This window comes from Malaclemys terrapin, chromosome 12, assembly GCF_027887155.1.
Source record: "Malaclemys terrapin pileata isolate rMalTer1 chromosome 12, rMalTer1.hap1, whole genome shotgun sequence".
Taxonomy (NCBI): domain Eukaryota; kingdom Metazoa; phylum Chordata; order Testudines; family Emydidae; genus Malaclemys; species Malaclemys terrapin.
In genome coordinates this window covers 3,397,250-3,423,181 of record NC_071516.1, presented here as the reverse complement: position 1 = coordinate 3,423,181, position 25,932 = coordinate 3,397,250, and the positions used below count along the sequence as shown (strand labels likewise).

General features: G+C 49.9%; 2 protein-coding genes across 2 annotated transcripts; both read left to right on the top strand.

The window, feature by feature from the left end:
* The first annotated feature begins 1,889 nt into the window (after positions 1 to 1,889).
* On the top strand, positions 1,890 to 7,700 carry LOC128847112 (signal-regulatory protein beta-1-like). Its single transcript, XM_054046451.1, has 4 exons — positions 1,890 to 2,088; positions 4,787 to 5,125; positions 5,759 to 5,864; positions 6,589 to 7,700. Exons 1-4 carry the CDS (start codon positions 2,016 to 2,018, stop codon positions 6,683 to 6,685), a joined length of 615 nt encoding a protein of 204 aa, XP_053902426.1. The 5' UTR covers positions 1,890 to 2,015; the 3' UTR covers positions 6,686 to 7,700.
* A 2,572-nt stretch (positions 7,701 to 10,272) lies between these two features.
* On the top strand, positions 10,273 to 24,505 carry NSFL1C (NSFL1 cofactor). The gene is made up of 9 exons (XM_054045689.1): positions 10,273 to 10,395; positions 12,197 to 12,294; positions 13,842 to 13,916; positions 17,193 to 17,358; positions 17,727 to 17,819; positions 19,171 to 19,280; positions 19,980 to 20,117; positions 20,900 to 21,064; positions 22,542 to 24,505. Exons 1-9 carry the CDS (start codon positions 10,294 to 10,296, stop codon positions 22,702 to 22,704), a joined length of 1,110 nt encoding a protein of 369 aa, XP_053901664.1. The 5' UTR covers positions 10,273 to 10,293; the 3' UTR covers positions 22,705 to 24,505.
* The last annotated feature ends 1,427 nt before the right edge of the window (positions 24,506 to 25,932 follow it).

Genomic DNA, 25,932 nt, shown 5'->3' with positions numbered 1-25,932 from the left:
GGGAAGCTAAAAACACAAAAGAGTAAAGTTCAGAGAGAGCGAGAGGGAAGCAACCAGCTTAACCATACGAGTTATTTACTGAATAATAGTGAGAACTATGCAAGGAGCCTAAACCAACATAACAGTTACATTATTAAAGGTTACAAAACTCAAACATAAAAATACTAGACCTGCCTGAGGTAGAAAAGAAAACAGAGAGAGAGCTGGAGCTGGGATCTCACCATTCCATGCAGGTTGAACTGGTCCCAGGTGGTGGTGGTAGCTGAGGGTCTGGAGTGCTGGAGACAGGCAGAGCCCCCAGCACGATCCGTCAGGAGAAGATGGAGTCCCAGAGGAACCGATGCAGAGTTTGGATCCAGGCATCAGAACACTGACTTGAACGTAGGTCGGGGGTTTTGTGGAGAAACAACAATGGTTCAAGGGAGAACACTCGATTTGTTTATGGGTAAATTGATGACTGAAGGGTTTTCTTTAGTCTAGAGTAGATGATAGGAGCTGATCATTCCTGGCTATGGGCAGTGTTCCTTCCAGGGAGCTCACAATGCAATTAGGCAGCTTCAGTATTTTGGATGTCAATCAAGGATTCATTACTATAATGGGTCTGATAACTGCTGAGCTGGGGGTGTGCAGTCGTAGGTTCATTAACATCTGGAGCAGAGATCCCCCAGCATGCACTGCTTCCCTGCTGTTCTGGTCCCAGAGTTCTGAGCGGTTCTTGCCTTGGCATCTCTGGTCATCTCTAGGCTAATGGAGATGCCTTAATCCTGTCACCCTTGTCGGGAGGGGTCTTGGTGTGTCTCCCACCGCCCTTCACTGCTCTCTGCCAGTCTTTTCTCGGATCGGTTTTGGTTCAAGCAGAGGCTGGGGGGTGTGTGGGGGGCAGGGTGTCCTTCATGAGTCAGACAGGCTGGATCCTGCGCCCTGGTTCCCCAAGAACACACAGAGCTGACTGGTATCAGTGAGGTCTGGGGCAGAGCACCCCCCAGCACAGTAGAAAGTCGGCGCCTGTGCCTCCCTGTCTACGCGGCTACTTTTAGCATGTAGTTTCCCGCTGCCTCCCTGCTACCGGAGCCTGTCCCCAGCTGCGGGGAGCTACCGGAGCCTGTCCCCGGCCGCGGGGAGCTCCTGGAGCCTGTCCCCTGCCGCGGGGAGCTACCGGAGCCTGTCCCCGGCTGTGGGGAGCTACCGGAGCCTGTCCCCATGCAGGATTAGCTACGCGGGATTAGACAGGCAAAGCTGGGAAGTTCCACCCGTGCCCACAGCAATTTGGCCTGTCCATGCCAGTGATGGCTGTAGGCAAGGCAAATCCCCACGCAGGCCTCGTGCGCAGGGAGTGGTTTGTGGGGCTGTAGGTCTAGACTCTAAGGGAACTGGGAAGTCACCACAGGAAATCAAGCGAAAAGGAACACAGATAGTTAACCGTCTCAGTGCCTGCCCTACTCGTAACATCAGTCAAGCAGGAGCTGGTTGGGCACAAATCAAGTGGGATTTCAAACAACGTCTCGTGTTCATGCGGACAATTAGAGATGGGCCAAAGGGCTACTTTGAATCCAAGGGCTTTATTTTATGTTATCTTTCTTGGGAATGGGCGTTTCAGGCTGGAAGCGCTGGATCCAAACCTGCCCTTGCAGTTTCAGTTCCATGTCTGAGCCAGACGGGAAAAGGCCCGTTGGATGGATCAGGTTTTGATCTGGGAGAGGGGCTCATGTCATGAGATCTCTGCAGTTTTGGCCCCATCGGACCATCATGTCGAGGAGGGCAAAGGACTGGAGAAAGTGAAGCTTCATGAAAGAAGGTGGGACAGCAACAACCGCTTTGCTATGAGAAGCAAAGTACGTTAATAGTTAAGTCTGAACAAAGCTAGCAGCTGGAGCCATCACTAATGCAATCTACTTCCTTCTGCGGTAGGGCCAGGGGATGATCTGAGCTGGAGCCGTAAACTTCTCAGTAGCTCAACGGACATTGGAGAGCTGGCAAAGGCAGCGAGGCTGTAAGGTTTCCCCTCTGCCATCACAATGGCTCCATCAACCCAAGTGTCTGGATTGTCTCTTCCATGCCTGCTGCTGATTCTTCTCCTGGAGATCCCTGGTGAGTGCAGAACAGCAGTTTTCAGCCTGTGGTCTCTGGACCCCTGTAGCTCCGCAGGCGATGTCTCAGACTTCCAAAGGGGTCTGCACCTCCAGCCTAAATTTTTGGGGGGTCCGCAAATGAAAAAAGGTTGAAAACCACAAGTGTAGAAGCTACCCATCAACATATCTATATTGCCCATAGGGGCACTAACCATCTAGTCTAAAGTTTGTTGCCCTTCTATGAATCTTTTCTATTTCTCCTTTCCCATAGTGGCACGACAGCATTCCCTGTGTTACTGTCTGATCCAGGGCCGGCTCCAGGCACCAGCTTACCAAGCAGGTGCTTGGGGCGGCCACTCCGGAGAGGGGCGGCACGTCCAGCTGTTCGGCGGCAATTCGGCGGATGGTCCCTCACTCCTGCTCGGAGCGAAGGGCCTCCCGCCGAATTGCCGCTGCAGATCGCGATTGCGATCGCGGCTTTTTGTTTGTTTGGTTGTTTTTTTGTTTGGCTGCTTGGGGTGGCCAAAACCCTGGAGCCGGCCCTGGTCTGATCCCTTCTTAACAGCATCGGATTTCCTCTTTCTGGCTTGACTGCTGCTGCACAGAGAGCAACGTCTTCCTTTGGCTAGCCACAGTGCTGCAGACAGTTTGTTTTCCTCTTGGCAGTTCAAATTAGCTTGTAACCCACCAGCATGGAGTTTTTAAACGGTTCCTTCCGGTTTGCATTGAGAGATGACTAATGGTGTGTTGCCATAGGAACCCTAGGTACCTCCTGGGGGAGCTTGCATGTCCTGCTGGCAGGGCTACTCTGCTATTTTGAGTGCACTCGCTGAATCAAAGCTAGTGGGGGCATGTCTCCTGCGGCTGGAAATCCTGCCCTCCCGCTCCAGTGTAGACAGACCCTTAGCCTGTCCGCTCGTTGGCGCAGTGCCCATCATTTTGCTCAGTGTTCATGCAGCACCTCGGACAACGGGGTCCTGGCCTGTGGCTAGGACTCCCATGTGCTCCCACACCGCAGATGCACAATGAATAAGTAGTGATGAGCGCTGAGTTTGATCTGCTGGTGTGGTGCACGGTGCCTTTGTCCCGCTCGCCACATTCCTCCATTGCCTTGATTAATGGTGCCACGCGGCTATTCAACTGCACTTCAAAAAAAGCGCTGGCCCAGCCCCATCCTAGCGCTGGGCACCCCAGCATTTACCTTCTTCCCACACTGAGCTGTGGCCATTTGCTCTTTGCTTCCAGCTAGTACCGTAACCCAGGGCAGCACTTCACCCCTTAGCCCGGCACTGCCAAGCATTCCTCCTCTTGAGGGGCGACAGTCAGAAAGGTTAGGAATTCCCTTCGCCTCGTCCTTTGCTAACTCCTTAAAGAACGCTAACAGGTAACTGGGGAATCTGACCTGTCGGGCTAGGACTGTAAAGGGCCCAAAGTCTCAGTGTTGCCAACTATTATGATTTTATCATGAGTCTCGCAATATTGGGAGTGTTTCTTAGAGTTCCAGCTGCTGGAATCAGCAAACTCCCAGCTTTGCTTTGCTTTTTTATATTTTTATTTACTTTTTTATTGTGTTTAATTTTTTAACATTTTTTAAAATTATTTTATTTTTAACTTAAGTTTCTCACCCTCCTTGTGGAGAGAAGCTGGAGAATGTGAGGTGAGTGTGCCCTACAGGCTGATCAGCCAGAAAACAAATAAAAAACCCCCAAATATCTATTTTTAATCTCCTGATTTTTAAGCCAATCTCGTGATTTTGGGGGCCTGACTTGTGATTTATTTTTTTAACGTTTGGGGCTGGCAATCCTGCTATCTCGCCATTAACTAGATGTGTAAGAGATGCCCCAGGGAGCCCCTCGTCACAGGGAGATTTCTGCAGTGAGCTAGGGACGTCTTTCTTTTAATTTCAAATCCTCACTGAAGAGCCTGACTCTCTGTGAGTGAGTCTGGGAGGGGTGGCTGAGCAGTGCTTCGTCTCAGCCCTGCAAACCCTGCTCTTCTAGGAGATGTTGTGACACTACGCCCCATATTCTTCATAGAGATATGCTTATGATGTGATTATCGCAGATCTAAGATGTATTTTCTGCGAGATGGGTCATGTGAGGTATCATGGGAAAGGTTCTGATTTACTAACTATGATTATCCTATGTGTATGCATGTATCATGTCTGTATCTGAAGTTAGGAATATTGACTATGTATCCATTACAAGTGTGTTTACACCTGGGGAACGCCCCAGACAGAATGCAATCAGTCTAGATGGCTGCTGTGAGGAAGAGCCATTAGAGAGAAGAATAGGTCCCAGAAGATGGTTATCACCCACAGAGAAGTCCTCCTGGGGACCCTGCAAACTAACTCTGAGTTATGGCTGCAGGGTCATGTGATCAAGTCACCTGATACTGGACTCCATAAGAATATGAGTATTTTCCCACTGACCGGGAGGTGGGAATCACACTGGGAGACAAAGGATTCCCGCCATATGTAAAACCTATTTAAGGCAGGGGAGTGTCATAATCCTGGTTCGTTCTTCACTGGCTCCCCGCCCAAGATGAGGGCTGCAAACAGCTGCGAATCACAGCCTGAGGGGGAGAGGGGAGAAGAGCTGAGCCCAGGCTAGGAGCTGGACTAGTCTGTGAATGAAATGTCTGGAGTTTTAAGCTCAGGCTGTCCAAATAAAATCTCTCTCTCTCCTCTCTCCGCCCGGCCTGTTCTCTCCTTCCAGGGGCCGGGGCCCAGGAGTTCCAGCTGCTGCAGCCCCAGGGCGCCGTGTCGGTGTCAGCGGGAGAGACTCTCACTCTGATCTGCTCTGTGACTGGGCTCGTTCCAGTGGGACCCATGAAGTGGTTCAAGGGCTCGGGCAGTGGCCAGCTCGTTTATGCACAGGTGGGATCATTCCCCCGGGTGACGCGGGCTGTGAATGGCTCTAGCACAGACTTCACCATCCGCATCAGTGACACCCGCCCCGAGGACGCCGGGATCTATCGCTGTGTGAAGTTTGAGAAGGGGTCGGGAGCCGATGAGGAGATCAGATCCGGCGCTGGCACCGTCGTGTCTGTGAGCGGTGAGTGCGAGCTCCCCCCAGCCCCACGCCCCTCCCCACCGGGGGCTGGTACCAGGGCGGGGAACAACCCAGCTCAGCCCAGACACTGACCAGGGAGTTGACTGAGCCGGTGTTAAAGTGGGGCCAGGGGGAGACTTTTGCCTGTACGGAGGGGGCTGCAGTACAGGAAGGACCAGGGGGAATTTCTGCTCTAGCTCTGATTTCCTCTGGAGATTCCCCCCTCCCCACACACACCTAGATGAGCAGCAACTGCTTGTGTATGTGTGTGTGCGAAGCCGTGCACAGCAGGGTGGGGACCCTTTTTGCTATTTCCCCTCTCGTCTCGTGTTTCCCAACGGGGGAGACGTACGGGAATGAACTGTTAATTTCTCTCTGCAAATCTCTCCAGCAAAACCTGGACCCGTGAGGGTCTCAGCATCCCCTGCTGGGCTAGGTGTAGACTCAGACTGATCTGAGCCGGGGGCAGGGGCATGGGAGCAGGCGTGGGATGGCTGAGAACCAGCAGTTCTCCGGTCTGTGCTGTGCCCGTGTGGGGGTGCCGGGTGGGGCTCTGGGCAGGTACCACTCTCACACCTCACAGAAACTCCCTGGGGGCTCCTGTCCATGTACTGATCTGATACTTTTCTACCACAGGTAGGTGGCCCTTAGCCATCCCTGCTCTCTGGATCGGGCTCTTCCTGGAGAAGGTGCTGATTGCCGCCTTCCTCCTCTTCTCCTTCCTCTCCACGATGAGCAAAGGGTACCTGTCGCTTCTCTGTCGTTTGCGCTGGGCAGAGCACCGGAACGAGCATGAGCGGCATTAATGCTGCAGCCCAGGGACAAAGCCCCCTAAGGAAGGGAGTGTTATGCTCTGGATGTCTCTGGGGGTCACGACTTGCTGGGCAGCCTCCGTCCTGGAGAAAGTGATTCCTGGGAAGACGAGAGTAACTGGGTCAGGCAGGGCTGGATTATGCACATGGGCGCACAAGAGCTGTGGTCTGGGCTAGGCTGGGGGGTGTCTACCAACATTGGGCAGGCAGGGGCTTCCCTTCTCCCCCAGCAATGGCAGGGCCCTCTGCCTGGGAGCAGTGGCAGCGGGGGCCTCTTCCCCTGAGGGCCAGCAGCAGGGCTGTCCTCCCCCCATCCTCCGGAGAGGCAGAAGTGGCAGTAGGACCCTCCACCCTGTGTTTGTCCCAGGGGGTATCAGTGGCAGGGGCTGGGGGATTGGGCCCCCTGCACTCTTCCCCTGCTACGCAGCCTGCCCTGGGCTGCGGTGGGGTTGGCGGGAGCAATGGGCCTTGGAGAATTAACACCTCCGCTACCAGACTAATGATGATTTACCGGCTGGACGTTCTCCAGCACAGGGATGTGAGGCGCTGGTGGCCCTTTGGCCTGGGGGGCTCCTGGCTGGGCTGGGTTAATGCTCAGGGAAGGGTCATTAACTGACTCTCCTCCTTCATCAGTTGGATTCTTTCCTTTTGCAGCCCGGGGGTCGTTTCTTGCACCGTCGCCGCCTGCCAACGTCTCCGTCTGTGCCTCTGTCCCCGCCAGGAAACGAGTCCACGGATGCACCTGCAGTGAGCCCTGCTGGTCGGGCAGAGGGAGCCCAGGTCTGATGGGATGTACCCACCAAACTCACCCACCTCCTGATGGAGCAGCTGACAGGGAATTCCTGGTTTGGCTTCTGGCCCCTCCGCCCGTCTCTCGGCTCTATTTGCACTGACCTTCACTTCAGGGAGCAGAACTCAAATATGACAAATTGAATTATTGATTTTATTCCTTTCAGATGGGGTGAAATGCAATTTACTCCTGTGGAACACACCGTGCGGCTGTGACCCGGGGCCCCGCAGCAGCTCCCCTGAGTCCTGCGGGTTCGACCCTGACGCTCGGACTCTTGCTCCCTGGGCTGGCAGGAGCTGGGTGTTTTGCAGATGTGACACTGCGACCTGATTGGAAAGAACTAGACGTGCTGTCACCGCTGGGTCTGCCCTGACCAATCACGGGAGCACCCTGGAGAGGGGGGTTTTAAACCATATCGTTCCCCGGGAAGAGGCCATTGGGCCTGACTGTGGCGATCACAACACACGTGTAATAAATGGAAGCCTCCCCCCCCATTAATTACCCGCCTCTCTGCTCCGGGCAACCTCCGAAGAACAAACTCACTGCGCACGACTCCCTGGCCCCCTGGGCTGATGCGAGCAGGGAGCCTCCTGCCTTCGTGAGCACACATCGGGGAATTGGGGAATCACTTCCCTTTGAAAATAAACCACATCAAAGAGGGCTGCACTTACCCGGACAGGCCGAGTCCTTGGGCTGACCTACCACGGAGACAGGGCTAATTGTCCCATGTAGTCAGTCAAGGACAAAATCAAGCGTTCTCTAAGGGCGTAGGCTGGGGGGACTTGGACTGAGCATTTCCTAGTGTTTGGAGAGCTGGGTTTGATGCCCACAGTCCTGAAAGCCCTGGGGAGCGGGCGGTCTCTCTGCAGCAGCGACCTTAACTCCCCCTGAGTGAGGTGTCTGTAAGTGACGAGCTAATGCAATGGCTGATCAGTGTGTTGCTGTCTGTATTGCTTATAAAGGACCCCTGCTGTGCTGCCGGCTACTCGACTAACTGGTGCGGAGCTGGGGGCACTGGGCGCTGCAGAATGGGTTGTGGAGCAGAGTTGATGGGCTGGGGCAGAGGTCAGGGCTGGAGGGCACGATATTAACTGAGGTGGGGTTGGGGGTGCAGAGCTGATGTGGAGGCTGGCACATGAAATTAATTGTTGTCGGGATGCAGTGGCCAAAATTGTATCCCCGGCTATAAACTGGCAACACTACGTGACATGCACACATGGGGTGGGGGGGTGTCAAAAATCAGAAGACAGCTCAAAAACCATTCATTGTTTAAAAATAAATCATAATTTTGGGGGCTGTCTCCTGATTTTCGGGGTCTGACTCAGGATGTTTTGAATGTTGGGGCTTAGCAATACTGCTGTTTTGACAATACTGCCAGCCCTCCTCATTCCTTGGGCTCAAAACAAACACCCCCCCCCAAATGACCCCCACGTGCCTGTGGGTGAGAATCTCCTTTGCTAAGCCTGTGCTAGGTGCTTTCCTGCCCTGCTGAAGGGTTTAGTTGGACACCAGAGCTCCCACCGCCCCGTGGACTCTAGGGGAGGGTGTTTAAGCACTGGGAGCTTGGGAGGCACTGGGTCTGGGGTCTGAGGCAGCCAGACTGTGGGGTCCCACTGCCCTCAGAAGGGGGTCAGACATGGGGCCTGCACCTGAGAGACCCAAAGCTAGGATCAGGGACCAATCTCTGCCCAGAACCAGGAGCTCATGGACTCAGGGTTTGGCTCCATTTGCAGCAAACTGGTGTCCGTCCACAAGAGGGACCAGGATGGAAGAAGAGTGGGAAGAAAATATGGGGTTGGGGGAATGAAACCCCATGTGCAGAAGAGTCCCCTCTGCTCATGGGTCTCACCCTGCTTGCCTGGAGGGCCAGGTCAGCTATGTCTGCAGCACAGTGCCCCTGGCCATAGAGAGCATCTGCCAAAGGTTTGGAGTGGAGAAGGTTGGGGGTGGGAGGCTGTGTAATCTCTACCACAGCTCCCTTCCATACTGGAGAACCCTCTTATCGGAGCACTAATAATTCACTGCAGACACCTGGCTCGGGTAACTGAAATGGTGTCACAGCCTGATGTGGGTAGAATGGGGATGAGGAAAAGAATCTGGTGAGAAATAAAAGCCCAAAATAAGGTGAAAATGAAACAACTCGCTGGCCCGGCTGTTAATAACCAGCCTCTGCTTTAAGCAGCATCAGATCCTGGAGGTGGCCTCTGGGCTGTGCTCTGGGCCCCGGGGGACATGGGAACAGGGAACACAGACCATCACCGTCTGGGCTCTGGGTCCTAAGAAGGCAGGACATTTTTTGCATTTGCTTCTGTATGAAGATAAGCTGCTCTGAAGGTGCCTAAATTCACCCCCAGATGTGCAGAGTCCTTCACTTGCCCTCCCCCGATCCCATTGTCACGGGACCTATTGCAGAGCAGAACTGCAGTGTGACCTGCTCTTACTGCCCGTTATCTCCCGGGACCCGGCTGGTTGTATGCTGCCGGGAGAGTGTGCAAGTCTGGGTTCTGTTTGTGGAAGTGTTTCCCCCACTGTGGGAACCGTTTTACTGACCACCTTCACGTCTGTCTAATCTGCCTAGGGACTCTGATGGCCCCGCCACAGTGGTATCGGAGCAGCTCACAAACGACTGATTGTAGCCCCTATGCCTGAGTTCTCTTTGAGGGGCTGGGCCTGTATCCTTTTGGCACCCTGGGAGGTAGGCTGAGGTTATTATGCCCATTGTATGGAAGGAGAACTCAGGCTCAGAGAGATCGGGGCCAAAATGTTCAAAAGCATCCCCTGATTTTGGAGTGGCTCCGGTCTGGGGCACACTCCAGAGAGGGCATCATTTGCATGGCGACTCCCAGTGCGGGTGGGGTGTTCAGTGTTTCTGAAAACTGGGCCCCCAAAACCAGTGGCTGCTTTTAAAGCTCTTGGCATGAGTGGTTTGTCTGTGGAGGCTGTGACAGGGCTGGGAACTGAGCCTTCATCCCCTGAGCTTGGCGGAGCTGGGGTCCTGACGCACCCCAGGAGAGGAACTGTCCCTGTCTCTCCCTCCCTCGGCCCAGCTCCTGGGGGTGTGATTGGGGTTCAGATGTAGGAGGGGTCTGAGCACCCAGCATAGAATCATAGAATACCAGGGTTGGAGGAGACCTCAGGAGGTCATCTAGTCCAACCCCCTGCTCAAAGCAGGGCCAATTCCCAGACAGATTTTTACCCCAGTTCCCTAAATGGCCCCCTCAAGGATTGAACTCACAACCCTGGGTTTAGCAGGCCAATGCTCAAACCACTGAGCTATCCCTCCCTCCAGAATAGACCTTAGTGGGGCGGGACCCTCGTGGGAAGCGGGGGCAGGTTTATGAACTGGTGGCCCCTGCGTTTCCATCTCCCCCCCAGCAGAGGGCAGCGTGTCCCTCCTGCGCCCGGCCGGAAGCCTCCCGCCCAGGGAGCGGCAGGAGGCGCTGGGCGCCGGCAGGTGGCGCTGTGGGCGGCGCGCGTTTCCGCACGGAGGGCTTTGAGTGCTGCACGCCCGGCCCGCCAGGCGCGGCCTCCGGCGCGGGCCGGGGGGATTTGGCCGCTGCACCGGGAAGATGGCGGATCGGCAGGAGGCGCTGAGGGAGTTCGTGGCCGTGACCGGGACCGAGGAGGAGCGAGCCCGCTTCTTCCTGGAGTCCGCGGGCTGGGACCTGCAGGTAGCGCCGGGCCGGGGGCCGGGCCGGGCCGGGGGCCGGGCTGTGCCGCCGGGGGAGGGGCCGCCGCGGAACCGCACCGTCATCCCGGCAGGGAGGGGACCCGCCCCCCCCCGGCCCGGCCTCCCCTCCCCCTTCGACTTCCCCCCCTTCTCCCTCCGCGGGGCGGCCTCCCCCCCCCCCCCGCCCGGCCCCGCTCCCCGGTGCCCGCTCGCCCGCGGCCCCTCCCCCACCCCGGGCTCCGGCCCCCTCCCCCCAGGGTCCCCCCCCCCCCGGCACCGGCCGCTCTTCCTGCTCGTTGGGCGCGAGCCGGTGCCCGCGTGAGCAGACCCCCCCCCCCCCGGGCTGTTCTCCCCGGCGCTGCACCCCCTGAACCGGCCCCTGGCTCCCTGTGCAAAGCCGTCGCAGAGACCGCGTCCCCCGCAGGCTGCGGGGAGGGACACTCAGGAGCCTGCCTGGAGCTGGCGCCTTTCTCAGGATGTGGCTGCAGCTAGTTCCCAGATCGCCTGTAAATCCCCGCGGGCTTCTGGTGCATGAGAGAAACCAAGTCTCTGCCCTCCCTTCACTTTTCTCTAGCACATGGTTTCATCTGAAAATCTCAACGCTCCTTACTATCATTGATTAGGCCTCACAGAGCCATCCGCATAAGTATTATCCAGATAGGGAAACCGAGGCACAGTAATGAAGTGACTTGTCTAGCCACGTTCACACAGTGATGGAGCCAAGAGTCTTGACTCACAATATTGTGCAGTAATGCGCTGCCCCCCCCCATACCTGTTATACTTTAATATGAACTGAAACTCTTTAGAGGCAGATTAAATCATCAAGTGAAAGAACTGAGTGACAAATCACTTCCATTTTGTAACCTTACAAATCTCTATGTAACTGGCTGAGGCAATCTCCTATTCAGGTAAATAATATTTATCACTGAGTTTTGTTAGCTTGAGGTATAAGGTTCTATGGAAGTGTGATTAACCCAAACAGGCTTTGGTCCTTTCATATATATTAAGAGCACTGAAAATTCCTCTGTTTATCCTAATTTCAGCTGCCTGAAACTATTCAAAGTCTATGCAATATGCTTAATGGAGGTTGTGTAGGATACAGACTCCTGCATTTAGCCAGTCAGGTAGAGTGGAAGGATCTGTAAATGGTATCCACCTGGTCAGAAGTGGTGAAAACCAGTTATTGCTAGTACAGATTCAGCCATGGTGTGAACAGGACCCGAAAATTGTAAGTGAATGTGTGATCACCAGTTTGACCAATTGCCTTTTTCCCTGCAAACTTACCCTCTGGCCATGTCTACACTAGCACATTTAATTAAGGGCTTGTGTACGCTTGGAAATGTACTGAACTAGCTATTTTGTAATAATTATTTGTGTATAAGTCCCCATGAAGATACTCTTATTCTGGAAGAAGACCGCCTTTTTCAGATTTGGCTAAATCCACTTTAGAAGTAGATTAAACTAAATCAGAAACAAGCACTCTTCTTCTGGAATAAGAGGATCCCCACAAGGAGTTATTCCAGAAGAGCCATTTCAGTAAATTTTTGAATTTAGGCAACCCCTACCATGGCAGTAAAAAACTGGAAGCTGCTAGATGAGCCTTGTCTCTGCTAAGATTCCTGAAGATGGAAACTGGTTTGTAAAATTCCTTAGAGTAGATGTGGTTTACGCGATTGGGTGTGACAAAAGTTCGAAGTAAATGCAGTATATTAATCTTTTCAATAGATACCTTTGTGACTGCAATGATGTACGAGGTGATTGGGCTTATTCTTTTAAAACCTGCTGTAATTCTGTCCTTTCAGCTTGCTCTAGCTAGTTTCTATGAGGATGGGGGTGATGAAGACATTGTGACGCTTCCTCCGCCAACTGCCAGCTCTGTGTCCAGAGGCACTGCACCCAGGTGAGGAGAAACTTTCCAAATTATACGGGTCTCTTCATTAAGCAGTTATATATGTGGGAGTGGAAGCCACTTATCAAAGTACTTATACTATGCCCATCGCATTGCTGTATAACAGTTATCAGCGAAGACATCCATGAATTCTGGTTCAGCTTTATTTTGTAAGTTTCATTAGCCTTTGTGAAAACCCCAGCAGTGTTCTATTTCCCTAGCTTGGATGGGATTGCACATTTTATCCAAAACTGTGTAGAATGATTTTATCTCATTGCTCAAGAAGAATGGATTATTTTATTTTAGTTTGCTTTGGGGCCAGAAGAGAACTCAGCAGATTGATCTAAACATTTTCTATAATACAGGTGAGATCTGCACAATACTATAATTCTCTAGAATAGTTTGCAATTCTATACACTACCTAGCTGAGGATGTCAAGGCACTTTACAAGCTTGAATGAATTTGACCTCATCCTATCCCTGTGAAATAGGAAAATATTATCCCCATTTTCAGATGAGGGATCTGAAGCACAGAGAGTTATCATCTGATTGGTTAGTTGTCTGTGTGAAATGAATTTGATGGTCTAAATTGTGGGTAAGTGTCACAAAAAATTGCCATTTCAGTTAGCACCCTAGTAGGTAGCACAACAGAAGCACAGAGGATCAATAGACATGTAACCTGAACTACATTCACCTTTAACAGAGGCTCCCTAGAACAGGGCAGCATAAGATACCTTGCATTTTTGGGGATTATGCCATAACTATTCTGTGGATAAATAAAGGTTCCTAAATCCAGTACATCTGCAGGGAAATGACTGAAGATTTGTTACGTTTGTTGTGTTCGTGACCCGTTTTCAAGCATTGTGCGTACACCCACCTGGTATTTGTAGATGTGATGGGGAGAGTCTCAGATACTTGGAGACTGATTCACCACTCTTACACCAGTTTTACACCAGTGTGTCTCGATGGTCCAGTGGAGTGAAGAATCAGGTCCCTAGGGTTGGAAGGGATCCAGATTAATCTACTGTATAAGTGCGGAAATTCTTCTACTCCAGCTTTCTTCAATCCAGATTCCTTTTTTTCTCTTGTACAGAAACCTTTCAGATCTTTCTTTATATATCATAAAGACACAAAAGGCACAAACTTATTTATTTCTAGGGATCTCTTAGATATGTTTAGACTATTATAAGAGTCTATGTTGTTGATTTTAGTTGAGATGGGGGGGGGAAAGCTAAGTGTAGGATATTAGGATATTCTCCCTTATTTTGACAACAGTCCCCAAGAGGGAAAGAGCAGGTCGGCTTTGCTGAATGGTTAATGACGACAGCAATAGTACCTGTCACCTCTGAGCTGCCATTTGATCAGTATATAGAGGGTGTTTTTAATTAGTGCAAGAACTGAAGTTCAGTGGAAATAAATGCTGCTTAACCCAGGCGCATAGTAGAGGACAGGAGCACAACATAACAGCCACTTTCCTGCTTGTATAGTTCACGTTACATGGCTGATATAGATCTATCTCTTTGCGGAAAGTGTGCGCTCATTTTGGTTATCTTTTTACAGTGACCACCGGGTGACATCATTCAGAGACCTTGTTCATGCTCAAGAAGAAGATGATGAAGAGGAAGAGGGGCAACGGTCAGTCTCCGGTTAAATGTGTAAACCATATGGTCTTTTGTCTTGTGGGAGAGCATGGAACTGTACAGAACCTTATTTAAATCTGTATTTTAACCACTACTGATGAGTCTCACATTTTCATACTCACTGAGTCTTATTCTGAAAGGCTAGTCAATGAAAATGGTTTCTGCAAGGACAGGCTTAGTACTGTTTGTAGAAATGTCCTGTACTGGTTTGTGAGTTGTGAGATGTTAAATTCAGTGGTGATCAGTACAGTTCTGAATGCATGGCCTTCTCCCCATTGTTAACAGAAGTTAATTTCAGGGCTTGCACAATGAGTGTTTGCATTTTTGCTAGAGCAGCGAGCCCCAGCACTCCCGTGTCTTTGTTTGAGACACTGCTGTATGGGAATGCAGTTGCAGTTCCCCTCATCTGGGTTTTCCCCTTCTTTTGAGCATCATTTAGGAAATGTTAGTGGGAAATTTCCTGCAGTGACAGCTATAATGACCGCTAGCGAGGAGAGCTTTACATTAGATTCAAAAGGGGCAGGTGAGAAAAGCCCAGAGTCAGGTATAAAACAAGTGATGTTAAGAGAGGACTAAATGTGGAGGGGGTGGGGTGGGGTGGAGCAGGAATGGAAAATTATGGTAGGGTCATAGGAGCAACAAGAGGGGTAGCAATGGGGGAAGTTGCTCAACCTCTTAGATGTCTATATACACAAATGCCCGGAATATGGGGAGTAAACCTGAAGAACTGGAAGTATTAGTCCATAAGCTAAATTATGACTTAATTGGCATCACAGAGACTTGGTGGTATAGTGGGGTTATGGCTTGTTCAGGAAGGATAGGCCAGGGAGGAGGTGTTGCATTGTACCGCAGTATGTACTCTTGTTCTGAGGTCGAGAAGGAGGTGAGAGTCACACCAGTTGCAAGTCTCTGGATGAAGATAAAAGGAGGGGTGGGGGAATGGGCGATGTCCTGGTCTACTATAGACTTGCAAATCAGGAGGATGAGGTGGATGAGGCATTTCGAGAACAAATAATAGAAATATGCAAAACACAAGTATTAATGGGGGCCTGTAACTACCCAGACATCTGTTGGATATTTTGGGTTTTGCTGTATTATTTTTCCAGTAAGTTCTTGGAATGTATTAGAGGACAATTTTTTGTTTCAGAAAATGGAGGAAGTAATCAGTGGGACAGCCATTTTAGATTTGATCCTGGCTAGCAAGGAAGAATTGGTTGAAAATCTGAAGGTTCAAGGCAATTTGGGTGAACGTGATCATGAAATGAGAGAGTTCATGATTTTAAGGAATGGAAGGCGAGAGAGTAGCAATGGACTTAAAAAAGCAGACTAACAAACTCAGAACTGGTAGGTAAGGTCCCAACAAGAGTTCAGGAAAGAAGGCAGTTTCTCAAAGAGACAATATTAGGGGATCAATAGGAAACCATCCTGATGCAAGGGAAAGATGGGAAGAATAGTAAGGGTATGTCTACGCTGCAAAGAAAGACTTGCTGCACCAAGTCTCAGAGCCCAGGTCAACTGACTCAAGCTCACAGGCCTTGGGCTGTAGGGCTGAAAATAGCAGTGTGTATGTTCTGGCTTGGGCTGGAGCCCGGACTCTGAAACCCATATGTCACCCACATGACATTCTGGTAAGCAAACTAGGACATGTGGTCTAGATTAAATTATTATCAAATGGGTGCACAACTAGTTAAGAGTAGTTATCAGTGGTTCACTGCCAAACTAGGAGGGCATATCTAGTGGGGTCTGCAGGGTCAGTCCTGGGCCTGATATTAGTCAATATTTTCATTAATGACTTGGATAATGAAATGGAGAATATTCTTATAAAATTTGCAGATTACACCAAGCGTGAGGGGGTTGCCAGCACTTTGGAGGACATGATTAGAATTCAAAATGACCTTGACAAATTGGAGAGTTGGTCTGGGATCAACAATATGAAATTTAATAAAGACAAGTGCAAAATACTGCACTTAGTAAGAGAAAATCCAGTGCACAACTACAAAATGGGAGATAACTGGCTAGGAAGTAGTACTGCTGAAAGGAATCTGGGGGTTATAGTGGATCATAAATGGAATACAAGTCAACAATGTGGTGCAGTTGCTAAAAAGGTTAATATTCTGGGGTGTAATAACAGGAATGTTAAAGAGACACAGGAGGTAATTGTCCCCCTATACTCAGCATTGGTGAGGCCTTTAGCTGGAGTCCTGTGTCCAGTTCTGGCACTGCACTATAGGAAAGATGTGGACAAATCGGAGAGAATCCAAAGGAGAGCAACAAAAATGATGAAAGATTTAGAAAGGTTAAAAAACTAAGCATGTTTAGTCTTGAGAAAAGAAGATTGAGAGGGGACTCGATAAGTTTTCCAATATGTTAAGGGCTGTTATAAAGAGGACACTAATGAGTTCCTCTCCATGTCCACTGAAGGTAGGAAAAGAAATAATCCACTTAATCTGCAGCAAGGGAGATTTAGGTTAGATATTAGACATTTTTTTCCTAACTATAAGGATAGTTAAGCACTGGAATAGGCTTCCAAGGGAGGCTGTGGAATCCCTGTAATTGCAGGACTTTAAGAGCGAGTTAGACAAACACCCTGTCGGGGATGGTCTCGGTTTACTTGATTGTGCCTCAGTGCAGGGTGCTGGACTGGATGATCTCGCGAGGGCCCTTCCAGCCCTACGTTTCTCTGATTCTATAAGTAGTTTACGGGTGACATGCAAAGCAAATTGAACGAAGCCATACAGTATCCCTGTGAGGTGGCCAAGTATATAAACACTCTTACAGATGGGTAAATTAAGGCACAGATCAGTTCAGTGACTTAAGTTGGTGGTGTATCTGGCAATAGAATCCAGGAGAGCAGATAACCAGTCCCATTAGACTAGATTCTCCCCCCTCCACCCATTTGTTAATTTGAGAGCTTTGAGGCTAGGAGATCATTTGATTGTCACTAGCTCATATGCAGCTTTTCAAACTCTGTTACGGAAGGAGCTGCTGAGTCTGGCAGAGACCTCATTTCATGGCTTTCTGTTTGCATCAGTTACAGTGATTGGCCACAGTAGATGAACACTTCCCAGTAAATTGCATGACTATAGAAGAGAAAGTGAGAATAACCAACTGTGCAAGAGCAAAAACTGGTTGTGTGGGCAGCCACATCCGGGACCTGAAACTCAGTCTTATCCTGTAACCTTTTGGGGCTTCTCAGGTCCATGTCCTGGAAAATCATTTGTCCAAGTAACTAACCCCAAGTCCCTAGATAATAAATGTGTGTTCTGTTCAGGTTTTATGCTGGGGGCTCGGAGAGAAGTGGGCAGCAGATCGTTGGCCCTCCAAGGAAGAAAAGCCCCAATGAGCTGGTGGAGGATCTGTTCAAAGGAGCTAAGGAGCACGGAGCGGTGGCTGTTGATCGGCCGGCTAAGAACTCCGGCGAGAGCAGCAGAGCAAAAGTGAGGAATGCTGGGGTCTTCCTTCCTTTCCTTATTTAACCTGTTTTTAATGGAGTTGTTCTTCCTCCACCAGCTCAGTGACAGCTGTTCTATATTGGTGAGTGCTGGGATTATCTTGTGAGGACAGCTGTATCCAAACCCCTCCATTAGAGCTGATCTAGCATATGTGCCAAATGGCAAGAAAAGCGGGGTGTCAAACGATTAATTGGCTAACAAGCTGCAGCTTTGAGCCGTGTTATGTAGCTGATAACCATATTGCCGGGACGGTGAAGCCCATGTTTTCACATGGCGATGTTCGTGAAGGGGAAGCGAGCATTGTCTGGGTGCATATCGTTCTGTAATCTCTTCTGCCTGCCTCTCTCTTGTAGCCATTTGCAGGGGGAGGGTACCGCCTTGGAGCTGCTCCGGAGGAGGAGTCGGCCTACGTGTCAGGAGAGAGGAGGCAACATTCTGCTCAGGATGTGAGTAGCTCTCACCTTACAACTTTGCAAACATCTTCCTTAGTGGATGATTTTATTTCGCTACAAAGCATCTGTTTTCCCTCTTGACGAGCCCAGAGAAGGAAATGGACAGAGAAGGCTGAGGTGCAGTAAGCCTCGCTTTGGTCAATTCTTAGACTGGAGAGTGTGCTTTGCTCCCGGGGTAGGTTTAGTGAAGAATCAAGTGTTCTGTAGGCAGTGTTCTGCCGACGTGTTAATTAAAAACCTGGAAGCTCCGCATAAGCTCAAGGACCTTTTCTCAACATCTCTAGCTGTGAAATTAATGCTCCTGAAAGGTGGTGTATAGAAAGCACTGGAGAATGAAATTCCCTGTATCCCCAGAGGAGGCACAGCAGCAGTGGCAGTGCAGGCTTCTCTCCTCTGCCTGACCAGTGTGTTCCCCTATGAGCTTGGAGGAGCCACCTCTGGGGTGGGTGTGTGGCTCAGGGTACGTCTATACCAGGGGTAGGCAACCTATGGCACGCGTGCCGAGGGCGGCATACGAGCTGATTTTCAGTGGCACTCACACTGCCCGGGTCCTGGCCACCGGTCCGGGGGCTCTGCATTTTAATTTAATTTTAAATGAAGCTTCTTAAACATTTTATAAACCTTATTTACTTTACATACAACAATAGTTTTGTTACATATTATAGACATATAGAAAGAGACCTTCTAAAACGTTAAAATGTATTACTGGCATGTGAAACCTTATATTAGAGTGAATAAATGAAGACTCGGCACACCGCTCCTAAAAGGTTGCCGACCCCTGGTCTATACTTACCTCCGGGTTCAGCGGTAAGCAATTGATCTTCTGGGATCGATTTATCGTGTCTTGTCTAGACGCGATAAATTGATCCTGGAAGTGCTCACCGTCGACGCGGGTACTCCTGCTCCGCGAGAGGAGTACGCAGAGTCGCCAGGGGAGCCTGCCTGCCGCGTGTGAACCCGCAGTAAGTACCTTGTAGTTCGAAATAAGATACTTCAACTTCAGCTACGTGATTCACATAGCTGAAGTTGCGTATCTTAGTTCGAACTGGGGGCTTTAGTGTGGACCAGCCCTTAGTCTCCCTGGCCCATGCACTCTTTGGCTTTTTAAGCAGACCTGCCAAAAAGAGGGTGATCTGTGATGATGACTTTGTGTTGTGGAGTGATACCACCAAGCAGCCAGCAGACGTTTTTTCTTTCTTTTGTCTGTGTTAGCTTAGAGGAGTCCCCACTGGGGCACAATCCTCTTTGAAATTCCCTGGATGTTCAGGCTCTTCACTGCCAGGCGTTGCTGTGTTTTGTTAAGACACTGGCGAGGAGTTAACTTTTCTGCTTGGGGTGGTTGCAGGTACATATTGTACTGAAGCTGTGGAAGAGTGGATTCAGCCTGGACAACGGGGAGCTGAGGAGCTACCAGGACCCATCCAATGCCCAGTTTCTGGAGTCTATCCGCAGAGGGTATGCAGCATGAGGGTTGGGGGAACCTCTGATGGGGTGTGCCTGAGAAGGAAGAGCTTGTATGCTAAAATATAGGAATGTAGGAAATCCAGCATGCTGGAAATCAGAGCTTCATTTAAATAGCTCATTTCATCTGAAGCATTCTCATTAGTTTCTTATAAAATACAGCGGTTGCCTGTCTATCAGGTATTTAGCTGTGGAAGCAGCCCCATCCATGAAGCGATGTGAGACTCTGAGGATTAGAAGTGAGGGAACAGGCTCTTCCATATGTGGGATGCAGACTCCTGAGGATTACAAAAGGCAGGTTATCCCAAACGCAGGCTAGTGCGAGAAACCTTTCATGTGTGTTAGGCCCTGGGAGGGTGAGTCCTCCGCAGATCCTGCTTAGCTGATGAGATGACGACTAAAGGATGCTTTGATTCCTGGCGACAGGAGGGAAGGTTTCTAATAGCCTGTGATGGGAGTGGCATTTGTGGTGACAGTTCCCTGGGCAGCATAAATAGGAAGCAAGCGTTATCTGGGTGCATGTTCTGTAATCTCTTCTGCATGCCTGTCTCTCTTAGAGCCATTGGCGGGGGGGGGGCACCACTTTGGAGCTGCTCCGGAAGAGGAGCCTGCCTGTGTGTCAGGAGGCAGCAGAAGGTAGCTTTCAGCTCTTTGTGTGGATTTTATTACAATGCACCTTCTTCTTGCTTCCAGGGAAGTCCCAGGCGAGCTCCGCAGGTTAGCACGCGGCGGACAAGTGAACTTGGATATGGAGGACCACCGTGACGAGGATTTTGTGAAATCCAAAGGTGCCTTCAGGGCTTTCACTGGAGAGGGGCAGAAACTGGGCAGGTGAGAAGGCAGAAGTTCTGATTTGGTATCTGCTGCCGTAGCCCATCTGAGCTCACACGGTTTCTTTCTTTAACAAAATAGCAGTTGATTTGGCTGTTGGTTAGGATGACGGAATAGGTGGCATTTTATAAGCAAGATTAACAGCATTTAATGTTGTAGGTGTTTTTAACAAATATGAAGGACCGGCTTTAACTCCTTGCTGTTAGTTCCCTATTGCAAACTCCTGTGAATCAATTGAAAAATGGCATTGATGGCAGATATAAAGTGTGATGCAGAGGTCAGAGCATAAGTCTCTGAGCCAGGAACATGAGTTTGATTCCTGGCTCTGACCCTGATTCTGTGGCCTAGGTCCAATCACTTAGTCTTTGTTTCCTCATGTGTAAAAAGAGGATAACATGGTGGTGATTAATCGTTTAATGTTTGTAAATGCTAAATATTGTGTGTGATGTGCACCCTCATTAGCAGTTACGGTGAAGAGATCAATGCGAAGCGAGGCAATGGGGAGGTAGTAGAGACCATGATTAGATGTCTGGGAGCATGGGAATGTCTAGGTGAGGTTGAGTGGGGGTTGGATTGGAAGACATTGGAGGTTGGCTCTGAGAGATTGGTTTGGAGATTAGATAAGTGTCTGAGGGCCCTTGATGTGTCACCAGTTGGTTCCTGAGTTCCTGTTCTCAGTGCTAATATGTTTGCAACTGTGCATCTTTTGTGGGAATCCTGATTCCTGGGCCCGGAAAGAGGTGGTTTATAAAATCTGTCCTCCATTATTTTCCTCCTCTTAGCACTGCCCCCCAGGTGATGGGCACCAGCTCTCCAGCACAGCAAGCAGAGAACGAAGCCAAAGCCAGTTCTTCTATCACCATTGATGAGTCAGAGCCCACCACCAACATCCAAATCCGGCTCGCTGATGGCGGGCGATTGGTCCAGAAATTTAACCACAGCCACAGGTACAGGGGCAACTGGAAACCCAGGTTACTAACTGGGAGGGCCTGAGTGACACTGCGAACGGTACACAGCTGGAGCAGCTGTTAAAATCCTGGCTAGCCCGCTAAAGGGAGCTCTGGGGATCCTTCTGTATAGGTGAATAGGAGCAGAATTACTGTGGGGCTTGGCAATTGTTGAATATTGGTAGGAAAACAAATCCTAGCCTAACAGTGACAGCTGTTGAGCTGGTGATCTCTTGAACACTTCAGTATTATCAGTGTAACTGTCTGTAGTGCCAACTAAATTATCCCAAGGTCTTTGGACATCTTCAGATAATTAAGGAACTTAGCTCAGTTGACTTCTTCTGACCCTGAATACAAACTTATTTCCTTAGCCACTCTCTTCACTGCAGATAGCTTGAGAGAGGAGATTCTCCTTTCAAACAGGTTCAGCGGGAGGAGCAAAATTAATTCCATGGAGTCCATTGCTCGGTAGAACTTAAGTATGTGACTTCTATGCTGAAGTCCTGCTCAGCCAGCCAGTCTTGAAGAACACGGGTGGTCACCCATACTTTCCTCCAGTTCTTATAGGAGAATTGAACCACATCTCTGCTCAAGCAGGGAGACTGGAAAACAAATCTCTTTTCCAGGCCCCCTTGTTGTCCACAATGCTGTCATGCCCCCTAAGGGTTCAGATAATCTGTGATCTGCTGCACTTACGCAGAATGCTGCTCTCCTGCCCATGCAGCACTTTATAAATTACATGGCACCTTTTGTCCTGAAGGGAGGGATACCAAAGCATTTTACAAACTATACATCCAGGAATCTCTTGAGTCACCAACGTGCCCAGACACCATGGTGATCTGCAGGTATTAAAAACTTACTAGTACAGCCACCAACTACGGCACGTGTTTAAGGCAGGAAGTTACAAAGGCTACGTCTACACTACGGGGGCGGGAATCAATTTCAGATACGCAAATTCAGCTACGGGAATAGTGTAACTGAATTCGACGCATCTGATCTGACTTACCCCGCTGTGAGGATGGTGACAAATCGACCGCCGCGGCTCCCCCGTCGACGGCGCTTACTCCTACCAGGGCTGGTGGAATATGCGCGTCGATTCGGGGATGGAGATCGATTTCTACCCGCCGATCCGGGCGGGTAGTGAAGACAAGCCCAAAGACTATTTAGTTGTGACCACAACTTATGCTCAAAGCCTTTAGCCTCACTTGTAATAGGTAGAAAGCAGTTTCATGTGTTATTTCAGGGGACTTGTGTGTCTGTATAGATGTGCAACAGAAAATGAAAAGTCACCTTTAAAAGTAGTTTAAATGTGAAATCTGCTTAATGTGGCCTCTGCCGTTTGCTGGCAGTGTTGCTGCCGTGACATTGCAGGGGCTTACATCTTCGGGAAGAGAGGTAAGGTTAGTCTGTTTCCCACACATTTGTGCAGTAAATGAAATAACAGGGTCACCATTGTGTGTTTGATCCCTTTGGACAGCATCCGTGACATCCGGCTCTTCATAGTAGATGCCCGGCCAGCGATGGCTGCTACCAGCTTTGTCCTCATGACCACCTTCCCGAATAAAGAGCTGTCTGACGAGGACCAAACCCTGAAGGAAGCCAACCTGCTCAATGCTGTCATCGTCCAGCGATTAATATAATGGAACCCATCTCTCTTCACACGTCTACCTGCTGCGCGCATGTGTCGTTCCGTCCTGTACGCGCACCTGCGCCATGCAGCACAGTGTCACATCTACCTGTAGCTCTGGGTTCTTAGATCTTGGTTGGACTTTTTTCTCATTAGTTGCATTTCCCATGTTTTTGTGATGATCAGTGGACTTTAAAATGAATAAACAAAACAAACCCGTTTTGAAAGGGGCTGCAGCCTATTGTGCCAGCAATTCTCCCACTGGAGTTGTCACGGTTGCTTTATGGATCACGTTACTGACTGTAGAGGAGGAGGGAGGTCTGGTGAAAGGGAGCTCAAAGGAAGTAGTTTCCGTCCATGCTGGGGAAGAACGACTTATAGCAACCCATTACTCTTCGCTCCTCCCGGGCCTTATGCAAAACGCTTCCTTTGTTTCAGTGTGTTCAATAAAAACCATCCCAGAAATGGGTGCTCTGATTGCCAGGCTGACACTGACGTTGCTGTAACACCAGCACTAGCCGATAGAGCCATGGGGAGCCACAATTCTCTTGTGCGGATGTGGGTTAAAGCTTGGATTTGCATGTAGAGGTGTAAGGTTAGTGTTTTTCTCATCCTTTTTCAGAAGTAAAGTTCTGATTTCTCCCAGCCCCCGCTACAGGTTCTGACGTTCCTCACCAGAGAGCCCTGCATGGAACTAGTGTAGAGCTCTGCAGCGGGACTGGGGTCCTGCAGGACCCACCCCCCACACTAGCGAGAGCGGGGTTAAAAAGTAGCCCCGTGCAGGGTTCTACCTCACAGCATCCAGCCTGCTCTCTTGTTTCCTCCTCCCTCCATTAAGCAAGGCTGTCTGTCTGCAGTTTTGCCTGGCTGTGTGCTGGCTGCCTCGTGGCTTTGGGAAGTACAGCCTGCTCCCAAGAGGGCAGGATGCTGGATCTGCTGTGGAAGTGAAAAGTGATAAAGATGGATCCACTCGATCTTAATGCAAAGTGGAGATTTTTGGTAAGGAATTTAAAAAATGAATCGTTGAGCTGCTAGGAATGGCCGGGGCGTAGCTCAAGGCTGTGGGGAAGAGATTAACCCTTTAATTTACTTCCTCACATTTGTTGAGGACCAGTAGAACTGCACACTTGGAGTCCTCTACTCTTTGTCTGTTTCATTGTTTGCATTTTGGGCTCAGGTCTCTTCTTTTATTACGAATCCTGGGGGTGAATTCGGTGCTCCTAGAAATGAGGGACTAATGGGATTAGCTTGAGCCAGGCGTAGCGTATGCAGGTTTGCCACCTCACGTCCCAGTACCCCTCGCGTCTGATTTGGTGTTCTGGACTTAGCCCGTGCAGAGCCGGCCAGCTGTGCTGAACCGTCGGCTTTGTGACACCAGCTAATGAGATGCTATATTAAGACCAGTAGTATTGCTCTGATGCAAGTATCTGAATTGTGACCACATGAGTTGTTAGAGCATGCACCCCATTTTCCAGGCTTAGTCACGCGTGAGCGTAGAGCTCGAGCTCCGTAACTACCTCCCCTGATGCTTCACAGTTTTCTGTTCCTCAGTTTTGGTACTTGCAATGAGCAGAGAACAAGCACTAGGCATGCCTGCGCGGGGGAGGGGTCAGCGGGCTCCCCAAGTTCAGCGTGAGAAACGTGCTTGGCTAGGTGCATCGAGCACAACAGAGGCAGGGGAGTGGATGGCAGACCTACTGGGGGTTGAATGAATTAGCATTTTTCATGATTAAATGGCTATATGATGTACGTAACGGCAAACGTTGTAAATTATTGTGAAAGTGACCATTAAAAAATAGGAAAAAGTCTTCTGACCCTTTCTAATGTGACGCATGAAATTGTCCACATTTGTTGAGGAACAGCTGGCATCTGCTTTTGCCCTCTAGGTGGATGTTACTAGCAGGTTTGCTCTGTATAGAACAATCGTCAGCTAATTTGGCATTACTATCTTGGCAGTATTTGCCGTTCCACTGACGGTGAGCCACTTTGAGTTATGGCATTGGGGTTTTGCACAGATTGTTTAATGCCGTAAGTGGTGATGTCACATTTCAGGATAAGGCGTCTGTGTGATCAGCACTCAAAAGAGCATGAAGGTGGATTTTTCCCCAGGGTCGGAGTAGAGCCAGAGCTGCCGCATGCCAGGATGTTTGTTTCAAAGCGATTTGTCGAAGGAGAACTTGGATCTCACAATTGTCCCAAATGAACCTGGCTTCTTGTGATGTAATGCCGCCAAATGGCAGGCTTGCCTCAGCTTGCCCTTTGGGGAGAGTGCAGACGTAATTACCCGCGTGCAGCAGAGGGTGCAACTGCCTGAGCGGAGCTAGAGGAGTTTAGCAAAGGAAGAGGCCGGGAAGATAAATTCCCCCGTTTCCCCTCTAACTGGTGGTGGTTTTCCAAGAAAACAGGATGGGTGTGCCATAATGCATGTCAGCGACTCAGTGTGATTCAGATTAGATTGCTTCAGACTGGGGTTGGGATTAGTCTGGTTCAGCTGGACAACTGAACTAGTTTTGTAGCCTGGTTTCTATGCGAACCCTTGAAATCCCATGTGCTGTGATGGTTTCGTTATTTGGGGTAGATGGGGTACATTATGAAAAGTGTATTACCTCTCCAAGCCAAAGGGTGGCACTGCTGCCACGGTTTTTAGTGGGAAGCATCTGTCATTGAACTGCCCAGGAGCTTTCAGCTCTGAATCTCGGAGGAGCTTTGCAAGGTGTAACTCTCTCTCACGCACACTTGTGAAGCCTAGTTTAATAGACTCCTTGTCGCCTTGCTCTGCTAATTCTCCTTCCCTTCTTCTCAGGCTTTCCGACTAATGTGTAGTCCTCATCTCATGGTAGCTTTGGTTATGTCTGCAGCATCTCACCCTGCAGGGCTGTGTAGAGTTTGCCTGAGCACAGCAGTGCAAATGTTGTTAGCCTGGTTATAGATCTTCTATAGCTACCACTATTGACACGGCAGGGCTCATAGAGTCACCTGGCTATCCTGTACGTGGCATCTTCCTGACTGTAGCTTGTCTTCTTCAATAGACAATATTAATAATAGACAAAGGACAATTAGTGAGGCTTATTGCTGGAGACCGAAAAGTTAAAAATACACCAGAGTGGACGAAGGTAGAAGGTGAAACTGGGCTGGAAAGCACACAACGGTTCTTACAAGTGGGATGGCGAGTTGCCTTTTTTAACCTGTTATTGCAGGCCTTGCATGCTTCACTCTGAACTACTCCCTGCAGGGGAGGGAG

What these genes read in the sequence shown, in the direction of transcription:
- LOC128847112 (XM_054046451.1), top strand. Translation starts at nt 2,016, where the DNA reads ATGGCTCCATCAACCCAAGTGTCTGGATTGTCTCTTCCATGCCTGCTG. An exon ending in CACCGTCGTGTCTGTGAGCG is followed by an intron (nt 5,126 to 5,758) that starts GTGAGTGCGAGC and finishes TTTCTACCACAG; the next exon opens with GTAGGTGGCCCTTAGCCATC. An exon ending in CTCTCCACGATGAGCAAAGG is followed by an intron (nt 5,865 to 6,588) that starts GTACCTGTCGCT and finishes TTCCTTTTGCAG; the next exon opens with CCCGGGGGTCGTTTCTTGCA.
- NSFL1C (XM_054045689.1), top strand. Translation starts at nt 10,294, where the DNA reads ATGGCGGATCGGCAGGAGGCGCTGAGGGAGTTCGTGGCCGTGACCGGG. An exon ending in TCCAGAGGCACTGCACCCAG is followed by an intron (nt 12,295 to 13,841) that starts GTGAGGAGAAAC and finishes ATCTTTTTACAG; the next exon opens with TGACCACCGGGTGACATCAT. An exon ending in GAGGGGCAGAAACTGGGCAG is followed by an intron (nt 20,118 to 20,899) that starts GTGAGAAGGCAG and finishes TCCTCCTCTTAG; the next exon opens with CACTGCCCCCCAGGTGATGG.